At 42.0% G+C, this 12,425-nt stretch overlaps 1 protein-coding gene and 1 long non-coding RNA gene across 3 annotated transcripts in view; one reads left to right on the top strand and one right to left on the bottom strand.

The window, feature by feature from the left end:
• Positions 1 to 754: 754 nt before the first annotated feature.
• ELAVL1 (ELAV like RNA binding protein 1) overlaps positions 755 to 12,425 on the bottom strand; it is a 40,778-nt gene continuing 29,107 nt past the window's right edge. Inside the window, exons 5-7 of one of the 2 annotated variants that reach the window (XM_085040269.1) lie at positions 9,542 to 9,767; positions 3,378 to 3,491; positions 755 to 2,324 (exon numbers count right to left, since the gene is read on the bottom strand). In XM_085040269.1, the coding sequence (XP_084896395.1) occupies positions 2,000 to 2,324; positions 3,378 to 3,491; positions 9,542 to 9,767 (665 nt within the window). In that variant the 3' untranslated portion in view covers positions 755 to 1,999. The remainder of the gene's footprint in view (positions 2,325 to 3,377; positions 3,492 to 9,541; positions 9,768 to 12,425) is intronic. The other variant, XM_085040270.1, reaches the window with a different exon arrangement.
• Positions 7,311 to 11,943, top strand: LOC146426338 (uncharacterized). Its single transcript, XR_014846203.1, has 4 exons — positions 7,311 to 7,675; positions 8,503 to 9,307; positions 10,808 to 10,964; positions 11,462 to 11,943. It is a non-coding gene; the product is annotated as an uncharacterized LOC146426338 (long non-coding RNA).

Below are 12,425 nucleotides of genomic sequence, written 5' to 3'. Positions count from 1 at the left end.
TCTCAAGAGATGGGGAGTGAACAGACTGGCAGGAGAGGCAAGGTTGGATGTTTGAACAGGAAAAATCCCACCTGCACTGACTGCACACAAGCTCAAACTCAGCAGGAGGCTGCTCGCTGGGCCAAGGTCTATAGGGTTTAGATATGTCCCAGGCAGGTCCAGGAACATGGGCAGCTCCCACAGGTCATTCCTGGAGCTGCAGCTCAGTCATGAGCAGAGGCTGAGGGAGCCCTCGAGCTGTGCAGATCCCATGGCAAGGAGAGGACAAGGAGAGAACAAATGGCAGCAAGCACAAGGCAAGGTCAGCTGGGGCTGGAGCGGGACAAGCAGGCAGCATGGACTGGCCTCTTGAAATTGGAAATGAACTCTGGAGCTGGTAGAGATTCAGGCAAAACAAGGAGACACTGCATTAAACTGCCACAGACCCCATTTCCATACCTGCTCTAGCTACGTAAACACCAGAGCTGTCTCTAGCCATGCACAGCACCTCATACATCTGTACAGGCAGGGTCAGCCTCCCCAGGTTTCCTACCCAAGCACACCTGAGGGTTACATCAGTCTGTGGCACATTGTTTCTATGTGACAGATTTATTGTGGTGCTTGTTTCAAAACTCTTTTTCTTCTCATCTGTCAAAGCAGTAAATTAAAATTCTCTTAAAGAGGAGCTACAGTTCTTTAAAACACCACTCTGAAAGCTGGACACTTTGTGCAATACTTAGCAAAAAAAGAACAGAAAATAAAAAACAAAACAAAATTTGAGCAAAACAAAATCAAATTTAATGTTCTTAAATGCAAAAGTAAAAACAAACAAAAAACACAAAAAAGCAAAAGAAAATTAACAGAAACAGAACAACTCAAAGTTTCAAGGCAGTCTGCAGAAAACCTGGGGCATTAATCTTTAAATCTACAAATCAAAGGGGTTTTTTTGGTTAATATCTAAGATGTAAGTACTTTTCTGCTGAGTGTTCAATAAGTAAAGCTAGTTGTCAAAACAAAATCCTATTAAAATAGAAAAAAACTAGCACTCATTAGAAGGGATGCGAGAAATACAATGCTCAAATGTTTATAACTGGTTTTTCTTTACAAAATAGAACTGCCAAAGGAATTCCAACTACAATGATCTTGGAAAATGAGTAAGTATCTTGCTGCATTATAATGTACCAGTAAGTAGTGCACCATGCATTAAATATTTGGACAGAAAAGATTCAGTCTGATAAAGTAGCAACATATATTCACACTCGCTTTTTTGGAGTTTCATTTTGACTCTGAAATCTTCCCGGAGTTTCTTTGAAACTCTTTGGTCCATTCCTCTCAAAGTGGGCTTTAAAAGTCACATTTCTAAAACCTGTGAATTGGACAGCTCGGCCACTGCTCAGTGTGCAACTTACCTCCTCAATGGTGTTAAAGTTAGGCTGGCATGCTACTACTTACAAGACCTTGACTTTAAAAAGCCTGATCCTCAACTAGACACAGAGTTATGAGTATTAATTGATCAAACAATTTACTGTAAACTAAAACATTAGTATTTCTCAACTTTTCTTTCATACTACTGAAACTGGGGGGAAAAAAGGACAGGGGGATGGGTAGGAAAAACAACATAAAACCAAAGAAAATCAATTAATTCAGCCTGATATTCTTCAGAAAATTCCAGTTTTTGCAGACAACATTCAATGAAACAAATGTTAGTCTCATAAGTGAAAGCATGCTTCAATTTTACCACCATCCAGAGGCTCTAGTTAATGCAATCTACTTAAGATTTCAGGGGATTTTTAACATGTTTTAAATGAAATAACTTAAAGGAACTTAAAATTGGTCTAACATTGTGGGATTTCAAACATTTGAACATGTCAGTTGCATCCCAGAATATAAAACCTTTTCACTTCTCATTTAGACTAAGACAAACACTTGTGAAAATTGGCGCAAAATGAGTTTTACACTAACAAAAATGTTTCAACTTCTGTCACTCCATTATCTATTCCATACAAAAAGCACGAGCAAGTTATTTGTGGGACTTGTTGGTTTTGAAGGAAACCTGTAAGATTTTGTCCCCCAGGCGGTAGCCATTAAGACTTGCTATGGCCATTGCAGCTTCTTCATAGTTTGTCATGGTCACAAAACCAAAACCTTTGCACTTGTTGGTGTTGAAATCTCGAATAACTTTCACATTGGTAACCGCACCAAAGGGGCCAAACATCTGCCAGAGGATTCCCTCATCAGCATCTTGACCAAGGTTGTAGATGAAGATACACCAGCCAGAAGATGCGTTTCCTGGAACATTTACACCAGAAAGCCCACTCATGTGATCTACACCCATAGGAGAGAACCTAGCAAATAAAAAGCACAATATTTCATGTAAAAGTTCAATTCAATTAAGCACATTAACTTGAATGGGAAGCAACTGAGAATGAATATTTTATACATGGCACATCAAAACCGCCACATAAATGTTTCCCCATTCAAACTGACAATCAAATTGACAGCTGCCAGGAGAAAAAAGTTAAGTATTTCAACTGCTTTATCAACAGGGAACTATCCTTAGAAATAGGCAAGGAACAGGCAAGACAAGGTTACATGATCACCTTCCCAGGGGACCTGGATGGATCTCTGAACTCAGCCAGGCTGCTCAGAGTGTCCAGGGCACTGCTGCAGAACTGCTTGAGTGGGGGGCACAGGCAGCACTCCAGACATCTCCCACTTATTTCACAGAAGGAGGTTCCCCCCACCCATCCTTATCCTGTCTTTAAAAGGACATGTTGGGAAATTCTTAAGTCAAAAGAGTTTCTTTGGGTTTGCTGGGACAGGGGGATAAGTGAACTGGGTTCTTAGGAGTAGAGATTGTTTGTATTAATTTCTTCTCTTGTGAAAATAACAAAACCTACTCTCTTTCCACCCAAAGGCAGCAGGGGCAGGCAAACACTCCCAACTGAGCAAGCTCAGTGCACAGTTTTACTATTTCAGTGTGTATGGATAGTTTTATTAATTTTACACCAACTTCATACCAGGAAAACTTAGATCTGACTTTATTGGATTCTTTAACTCACCTACCCATTCTTCCTGACTCCTGCCTCCTGCGTAACACCTCAGCAGGATTCATGCATAACAAAAAGCAAAAAACATCTCCTTTTTATGTCTTGCTTTATATTAATTTATTTTCCCTATAACCCACATTTCTAATTCCCCTTAATTCTATTTCCGGCCTAAACCCCAGAAATTCAAAGCATCTCAATATTTTAGTGCAATATTAGGCTTGCACAGCTAAGCACTCAAAGGCCAGGAAAAGTGAAAGTTAAGGTCAAAAACTCACTTTAAACCCTTGTGCTTATTTATTATTTAAAAATATGAGGTCATGTGATTGTAGAAATATAATGATACTATACCAGGGGTTCCCAAATTGAGGTGTACCACTGGTGATTTGCAAACCCCTTAAAAGCGGTACACGAGCTGCTCTCTGCCAAGAGCAGGGCGGTGGCAGATCCTGATTCTCTGCTGACCTGGAGGAAACAGGGAAGGGATGTCTGGGCAGTGAATGCTGCAGTAAGTGTCAAATGCTTCCCCTCTGACTCTTTCTCGCCCTGCATCAAGGAGCTGCTGCTGCCTTTCTCGAGGAGGGAGAGCTCGAGGAGGTGTACGGGGAAAGAGGGGAGCAGAGGGGCAGCAGCGCATGCACACACACACACGCACACACACACAGAGTGCACACTCACAGATGAGAACCACTCAATACCCATCTCACCCAGGCCCTCTGGGGCTCAGAGCTCATTGCCTTGGACACCTGAGCTCCCAGACTCTCCTGTCCCCCAAGCAAGGGTCACCCCATCCCTCCCTTGCTGCTGCTCTGCAGCCTAGGGACTCCCAGAGCACAGTGGGACGCTCCTGAGCTGCACCGATTCACTGGCAGCCAGCCCCAAGCAAAACCCAAGTCTGGGACAGCTTGTACTACAGCCAAACTGAAAATGCAGTCAGAAGTACCACACAGAGAATGAGATGCACCAACCCATGTGATGTGATGATGAGGTGACATATCTGATATTTCTTCTGGCTTTGTATAAAAATGTTCCTGTGCTTGCATGCTTGATACACTTACTTGTTCTGACAGACACCTTCAGCTCTGCAGCTTCTTTCCAAATGAGTAATGATCTGGTAGGATGAATTTATCTTAATATCTGTCAAGTTTTCGTCTCAACAGATCACCAGTCCTGGGTCCCTGCTCAAACCACTGAGCTCAGAATTGACTGACGTTGGTTCCAGCAGTCAGTGTAGCTCTGCCCCTGCCTACTCCAAAGGCTCAGGCTCTGCCCACAAGCCCAGGTAACACCACATCAAGGAATGCAATCACTTGTAGAAGAGCAAATGGTGTTAAATGCAAGGAAACAACAAATCTAAATGCATGTTGCAAACAAAATAATTTAAAATAGCATGTACCTCTGATCTTTGGATACACCTATTTTCAAACAGACTTTCCTCTCTTCCTGCTTTGACTCACAAAAATATTACACATTTATTAAAAAACCTCAAACAAAACAGGGTGAAACCAAAAAAGTCCCCTAAAAAAATAGAAAAGTAATTTAAAAAAAAAAAGCCCTAGGAAATACAATTCAATCTGATGAATCTCTGTTCTTACCTGCACAAGAGGGACCCCTGATCTCTCACTCAGCTCAGGGTAACAGCCTGCATGAGCAGGGCCTGGAGCAGCTGACACACAACACCTCTCTGTCCTACCAGGACAGATTTTTGTGACCACACCAATTCAAGACAACTCTTAGGAAATTATACTTACTAAGGATGTTTAAAAGACTGTCCAGCTTGGGCAAACAGTAAGGCCAAGGGAGATCCAGGATGTTTCACAGAAAGTGTTTTTAAAATTCCTCTAATATTGTAATTTGAATGATCTCAGTCTTAGCACAATTACAGCTGGTGTCCTCATTTCTGTTGTAATTATTTTTATACTGTCTCCTTCACATGCTTTTCCAAGTCTCCCTAAGAGTCTGTAGACGGTGTAATTTGTGGATGGCTCTTTCAAGACATGCTAACCTAAAATTCCAGTATCTCTGGGCATTAAGTATCAACAACAGTGTATTTTCAATCATAACTCTTTTTCACTTTACAAGTTTCTAACTTCTATGAATGACCTTTTGCTCCTCTGCCATGAGACAGACACACTGCTTCGTTTAACAGATCTGGGGATTAATTTAACCCACTGGAGGATGTAATCTCAGAAATGACACTCCTAAATGAAAGAAACTTCTTTTTAGGTCTATGCAAGTCCTATAAATCCTTTTCATAGAATCCCAGGAATTCCTGAGCTGGAAGTGACCCACAATGACCATCATGTCCTGGCCCTTCATGGCCCCCTCCCAACAATCTCAGCCTGTGCATCCCTGAGAGTGTTGTCCAAACACTCCTGGAGCTCTGGCTGCCTTGGGGAGCCTGTTCAGTGCCCGACCACCCTCTGAGGGAAGAACCTTTCCTAATATCCAGCCTAAACCTCCCCATAGTTTTTTGCTGGTTTTGCTGAACTCTTTTCCCTGCACTTTCAAGACAGCTACATACAGCATCACAGGTGGGAGCATCCCACAATGCCAATAAACAGGAACATTATTTTTAATATCAGCTTAGATATTTAATATCAACAAAGAGCAGGAGCTCAGCTATGCCAACAATGTCCTCCTGACAAGCAACTTTTTCTGCTCTGATACAGACAGAAATTATCTGCTGTAGCCAACATGAATCTTGTTGAGAACTCAGTGACACAAGCTCTAAGTCTGAAATAAATCAGGGTGTTAAGTCAAACAGCCACATATGGAAGAACAGAACTAATTGGGGTTTCAGTCCCATATTCTTCCAGAACTTTGATGAAATACTACTCTGGATTAAATGGTTTCTTCCGTGGCATTCTCAATACACACAGCTTGCATCCAAGTTACAAATTGGCCTAAAAACTGAAAATTTAAACAATTTCACTGGAGTGAAACAAAGCAGGTGTACAGGAGTATCTGAACAGCCATTTCCCCTTAGATCAAAGAACTATCAGAAATTACTCCCCTCCAGGCATTCAGGACAGAACTCATGGGCTGATACCAGCAGAGTTATGCCCATTACAGGAACTGGCTCCAATCCTGAGCAAGTCTGAAAGCAAAACCAGCTGAATTGGCAATATTTGAGATTTTAAAGAACATTCTTCTACTATAAAGCCCTGGTGAGCTGCAAAAGCACAGTCCTTCCATGGGCTCTGGGCAGTCTCTTCATGCTTCAGGAGCTAAACCCCTCCATTCCATCACAGTTCAGCACCTAGAGATCTGCTATTCTCTTTAAATAAACAAATCTTATACTCTAAAGAAACCCCTGCCCCAGATGTTTTATCTGTCCTCCAGACACAACCCCATGCTGTGGCATCATTCCTTCTGGACGGAAGCAGAAAGCCTAGGTCTTGGAATTAGCCAAGCAATCCACTGGGACACAGCACTAAGTCCAGTTCCTGATGTGAGCCACAAATACCACAGGAACTCCAAAGGATTTAGCAGAACATTAAACAAAGGGTTGGAGTGGTATCTGTAGGAAATTAATAATTACAAATTAGATACTAAAGGCTTAGTCCTGGATTTACAGGGATTATGATGAAACGAGATGAAGCGTAATCAACGTATCAGGTTAAGTATTCAACCTCTGTGGAGCAGAGACCACAAGTTTAATTTATACAGACTGTGAGCTCTGTGGAAGCAGCTTATCCATTCATCATGTCTTGTTCACTGCCAAAACAAACAAGACTCAGCCCAAGCTCAAGTTCCTGAGCTTAACCACAGCATGAGTAATTATTCAGTTTAGCATCCTTCACGGAAAACTCACTAGGAAAACTTGCAGCTAACACTAAAGGTGTGAAGAAAAATACAAAAGGCTGTGGAACAGACCTGATGATGTTGGAGGTCTTTTCCAACCTTAAGCATTCCATGACTCCATGCTGCAAGTGTTGTGCATACGTGTATAGATGTGCCTGCATGGGTGATTGAGGCAAGGAAGTTTCATAAGAGTTGGAATTCTTGCAAGTCTGTGACATAGCAGAGGTGGATGGCTCGAGTCTGTAAGTAAATTGGTGGCTCTTGTGTCCACACTGTCTTCCTGATAGCACGGCCTGACCAACAACTGCTTTATTCCCACCTCTGCCAGGCTGTGGGACCTCAAAATCTTCAGCTCTTTCCCCACCAGCAGGTCTGTCACCGGGACCAGCAACTGTCCAAAGTGTGCTGACAAACAAGCACTGGGCACAGACACCCGGGGGGAAACAGTTCCCATGGCAGCAGGAACAGTACAGAGACAGAATATTTCCTTCCATCTTTACCCCCACTATGACATCCCAAGCCTACAGAAACACTGGTGTGGTTGTCCAATCCCTGGAAGTGTTCCAGCCCAGACTGGACAGGGCTTGCAGCACCCTGGTCTAGGGGAAAGGTGTGTCCATGGCAGGTGTGGGACAAGATCAGCCTTAAGGTCCCTTCCAACCCAAACCAGTCTGTGATTCCTATGAAATGCACACAACTGATATTAATGCTGCTCTAAATGGTACAATAAGAGAATAATGAACAAACTGGTTATTAAAATTTAGTCTCAACAGCAACTGTTAACATAAACACATTAATCATTTTTATTGTTCCTGAATGATCATTACAGGACAAAATTAAAGGTATTTGGTCTCTTAATAACGGATGTGAATATTATCTGCAGTGCTTATCTGATGCATTTTGATCCTGGCATAAATTTTAAGGGGAAGATTGATGATGAAAATGTCCCATTAAATTAAGAATGCTAAGAATGAAAAAATGAGCCATAACTCTCAAAATTTTACTAGGACCAGGACACACTGAAGCCCTGGCTGAGGCAAAGGGCATACGCATTAAGTTTTTTTATAATTCACCTAAATGCAAACAATGCATAATTTCATTCCTCAGTGTGGCTCAGGAGGTCTGGTGAGGAGATCTGGATGGCTGCTTCGGGGAAATGAGGAGCTGCCTGAGCTAAACTTCCCTGGGTTACAGCTGAAGAGAACTGGAAAATTACTTAGGCTGGCAGGAACCTCAGGAAGTCCTCTGATAAATCTGATAAAAGCTCGATGCAGGGCACCTGGAGCAGGTTGCTCAGGCTCATCCTATCACTAAAACTCACTAAAAACTGGTCAAATAAAACTCCTTAACACCAACGTAGCATTAAGAAGGGCATTATTCATTACAGGCCTGGTTCCACGGGGGATAAATCCACCTTGCATGCACATGATCTACAAGTGTGTTGCTTATATACAGTCACCACATGCATATTTTGCTTATTACCATAAAGCCCTCCCCAAGTTCCCAGGTTCAGTCCTTGTTTTGGCTGGGGCTGCATTCCTAAGCCAGATGTCTTTCCCTTATCTTCCAACCACCTTTGCTGAGAAAGCAGATCCTGCATACCCTGTTTCCTGCTAAAACTACACAGGCACAGTAGAAATTGGATTAACCCTTTTGGTAACAATTCCAGCCAGGTTTCAGCATCTCCAAGGACAGAAACTCCACCATCTCCTTGGGCAAACTGTTCAACCACTCTCAGTGTAAAACCACAGCTGACTACAAAGTACCAGTTCTCTCTGGAGACCCATTACACAGAGCTGTGCTCAAAATGCTGAGCTACAGCATTGTGGACAGGTGACAGCAACACTGGAACAGCAGCACGGCTAAAAGCTGGCTGAGAATTTAGCCCCATTTTACTGGATCCCTCACAGGAGAAAACAAAAAAAAAAAAAAATTCAACAGGAAACCACTACTCTCAGAAACACATGATCTCAAAGCTCATTGCTTCTCTGCAAGACAGTGAATATATCACATTTTCTAGAGCACCCTTCAACCATCAGCTCCCTCCATGAGCACCCAAAGCAATTCCAATTCAAGCAATTCATACTCAAAGCAACCAAAGCAATTTTCTATGGCAAAGCACAGTGTCTTCTACAGCCCTGGAAGCAGACAGGATGCTGCAACTACTCAATATTCTCATCACTGAAGTCCTGAGGCCTCGAGGGAATGCAGAACGCTGCACAGGCTGTGATGCAAGCAGGAATCCACAGAACCTCCCAGTCAGAAATAAGGTTTTCCTCTCTCACTATAACACCTCCCTGCTGGAACCAACCATTCAGAGCTTTAATTAAGTTGCCAAATTCTATCTGTGCTCAAATATACAGACCACATGAATGGGGATCTGTTGAGATGGGCACCTGCCAACACCCACGTGGAACCTGCTGCTGCTGCCCCCTCACTGTAACCCAGCAGTGGAAACAGACACCAGAGTGCAGGTATCTTTACATACTAACTTCAATATAAATTTTACAAGTAAGATTTTACTTTAATCATATTTTAATGCAACAGTTTATTTACATAACACTGCAGGACACATAGTGCACTATGTATTCATTCACACATGCTGCAATGAAGGAAGATATCACTGCCCAGCTGCGGGGGGCACAGCTCCCCGGATGGACACGGGAACAGGAGCACAGCCTTAAATGCATTTATTCTTCCTAACCTACCTGAATCTCTGCGCCTGGTGATGCACTGGCCCTCCAAACCGTCTAGCTGGTGAATGACACAGCTGCGACAACAGTGCCACATTTTTGTTCTGGTTAGGGTTGGCTGCAAACTTCACTGTAATGGGCTCGGAGGAACCTGGGGGTTTGTGACCATTGAAATTTGTAATTGCCTCTTCTGCTTCTGACCTTTTGTCAAACCGGATAAATGCGACCCCTCTGGACAAACCTTGTAACCAAACCAATAAAAAAACAAACAAACAAAAAACAAAAATAAAAAAAATTGAAGTTCAAGATAAACTCAAAATAACTTTGAAAATAAAACCCAAAAACTTTAGTATTTCTATGGTCACAGCTTTCAAGTTCTCTACCTTCACATTTCTTCAGCAGCTGGAGGATAAAGTACAAAATTAAGAAACCAAAGAAAATTAACACACTCATTTCAGCTGTAACAAACACAGTAACAAAACACTTAAGGAAATACATTGTAGAATTCCATGATATTCACCACCAGCTGACATTTCCATTCACAAAAAACTGGTCAACATTTTAAATTAAGTAGAAAAAAGAATTAATTCCAGTTGGTTAAAAGCAAACCCAAATCCCTTGGTTTCGATTGCTTTATCACTAAAGAGCATCTGCAAACACAGAATTGATATATTTTTGCAAATGTTTACATTTTTCCATGCTAGAAACACACTCAGGTTCAGAGATGAGGGAACAAACATCTGACTATAATAAAGGACTTTCACCTTTTGTAACAGAGAGATCACAATTTCACCTCCACCACAAACGTTATTTCTAGCTGGCACATACATTATTTTCATTCATTAAAACCAATATAGAATTACCTCTCTCTTGGTGGCTGTACTGAACCAATTTCACAGCTGTTAAGCTTTTGTATATTTTTTTACTAGTCCCAGCTCCTGGATGCTGTTATCCTTCTGACTGAGGTACAAGTTGTGCCTTGTGAGTTCTCCTCTCCTGCCCTTGCCTCTCATCTGTGACTTGACCTTAGTCTGAAAATATGGTTTATCACAGTGAAGCTGAAAGGGCACATTTTGTTTAAATGCCATTCCAAAGCAGGTGTTCAGAGTAGAGTAAATGTAGGACTTCACTAGCTCTGTTTCAGAAAGGGACATATCAGATATTTTCACATTTTCTTTACACCCAGACAGGACTATCTTCAAAGTCAGATACAGAAGTTAAGCTTATCATAAATCACAAGGTTGCTGTTAACAGTTGAGTATCATTTTCTCTGTTTCACAGAAGGAGATGCAGCATGTCAAACCCTGGGCCTTCAGAAAGCAAGGCATGTTTGCATTTTGATAATACCTGAGCCAAGCAGATGGGCTCACAAGAGTAGAGCTGACAGCGCTAAATGTTCAGGTACCACTGAGATCAGCCTCCCGTGGCAGGGGGAAAGGTATGTCCCACCCTGGGAAGGCCCAGAGCAGCAGCATCATTCAGAATTCAGCAAGGCCTATCCTAGAGCTCAGCTTACTGTGACTTCTCCACTTTCATGCTGCTCATCCTAGCGCTTCTCACTTGATCTATTAAAGTGTTCATTTAAAATACAAATATTGTAGAAAGCATCTTTTTAAACAGAATAATTGGCAAAAGCTGGAGTACCACCTCTGTGAGAAGGTACAGCTAAGTACAAATTAAAACATGTCTTAAGTGGGAGTAGATCAAGATATGAAAGGCAGGCTTAAAGCCAAGGCATAACTACATTCCTGGTGGGAAGGCAAGCCCAGGCTCTGCAGGCATTAGCTCTGAGATGTAATAGAACCTCCTCTTCCATCAATGCATTATTAAGGTTCTGAGCTGAATTACACAGCATCAGGCCTCAGCACACCCACAAAAACTCTATTATTCTTGGGGAGACTTTATTTGTATGACTTCTGTCATTTCATTTTACAGCTCTGTCAAATCCAGATGCTCTCCAGACCCCACAGACTGCAAGAGAGGGATGATTTCACTTTCTCCAAGAAAGGCAGTATTTTTCTCACTCAACCGTGGGAGTGTCTGCCATGTCAGTCCCTAGATCTCACCAAGTCACCTCGGGTTTCCCTGATGCACAGTTGCGTTTGCAGCAGCATGGTCTGACCAAACACCTGATGCCTGCACCAGGAGCCAGCTCTGATGGGGACACAGCCTGTAGACCTCAGCCTGCACTTAGGCTGAGCCCACCAGGAGCTGGTGGTGGCCCACTCTGAACTACAGCAGATTCCTCACAGAGCAGGAAAGCTGTTTCTGAATGGATGAGGATAAACGCACACTCCAATTAAGAATGTTAAATGTGGAATTGCTAGAATTAGATTATCTTCTGTTCTAATACAGTGCATGCATAATCAATGAAAAAGTGTATTTGTAAAAGCTCTCTCCAGATTAATACATGACATATGGGCTACTGGTAAAAACACAGAACACTTCGATGACAGGATAAGCCAGACTGCAATTATAATTAAAACTCTGAAAACACACAGAGTCAGAATTACCATTAAAAAGAAACTTTAACTTTGGTCACCCCTGAGCCAAGTACTTAACTAAGCAACTTCCCCCCTTTCTTTCTCTTTTTTTTCTTCTTTTTTAACACACAAAATACACTTAGAACTTTCAGGGAAGCCCTAAGTGTTTGAAATTCATTCTTTTGCTTAGCAGTAACCACAGAGGCCCATAAGACATCTCAAATGGTTTAAAATATGAGAAAATTGTGTGAGTTCCAAGTTGATACAAAAGACAAAACACATTTTTGTTTCACATGAGTCATTCTGTGTTAAAAAAAAATAAATCACTGAACAAGGATATCCTGTTAAAATTCTATCAGTGGTTGACACCACACGTCACCATTAGGTTGTGAAGTCTAGTTTACTTAAGTTTAGGA

The sequence above is a fragment of the Lichenostomus cassidix genome, chromosome 28 (assembly GCF_008360975.1).
Source record: "Lichenostomus cassidix isolate B80296 chromosome 28, HeHo_3.0, whole genome shotgun sequence".
Classification (NCBI taxonomy): Eukaryota; Metazoa; Chordata; class Aves; order Passeriformes; family Meliphagidae; genus Lichenostomus; species Lichenostomus cassidix.
The sequence above is the reverse complement of the archived record's forward strand: the minus strand, read 5'-3'. Positions and strand labels throughout refer to the sequence as shown.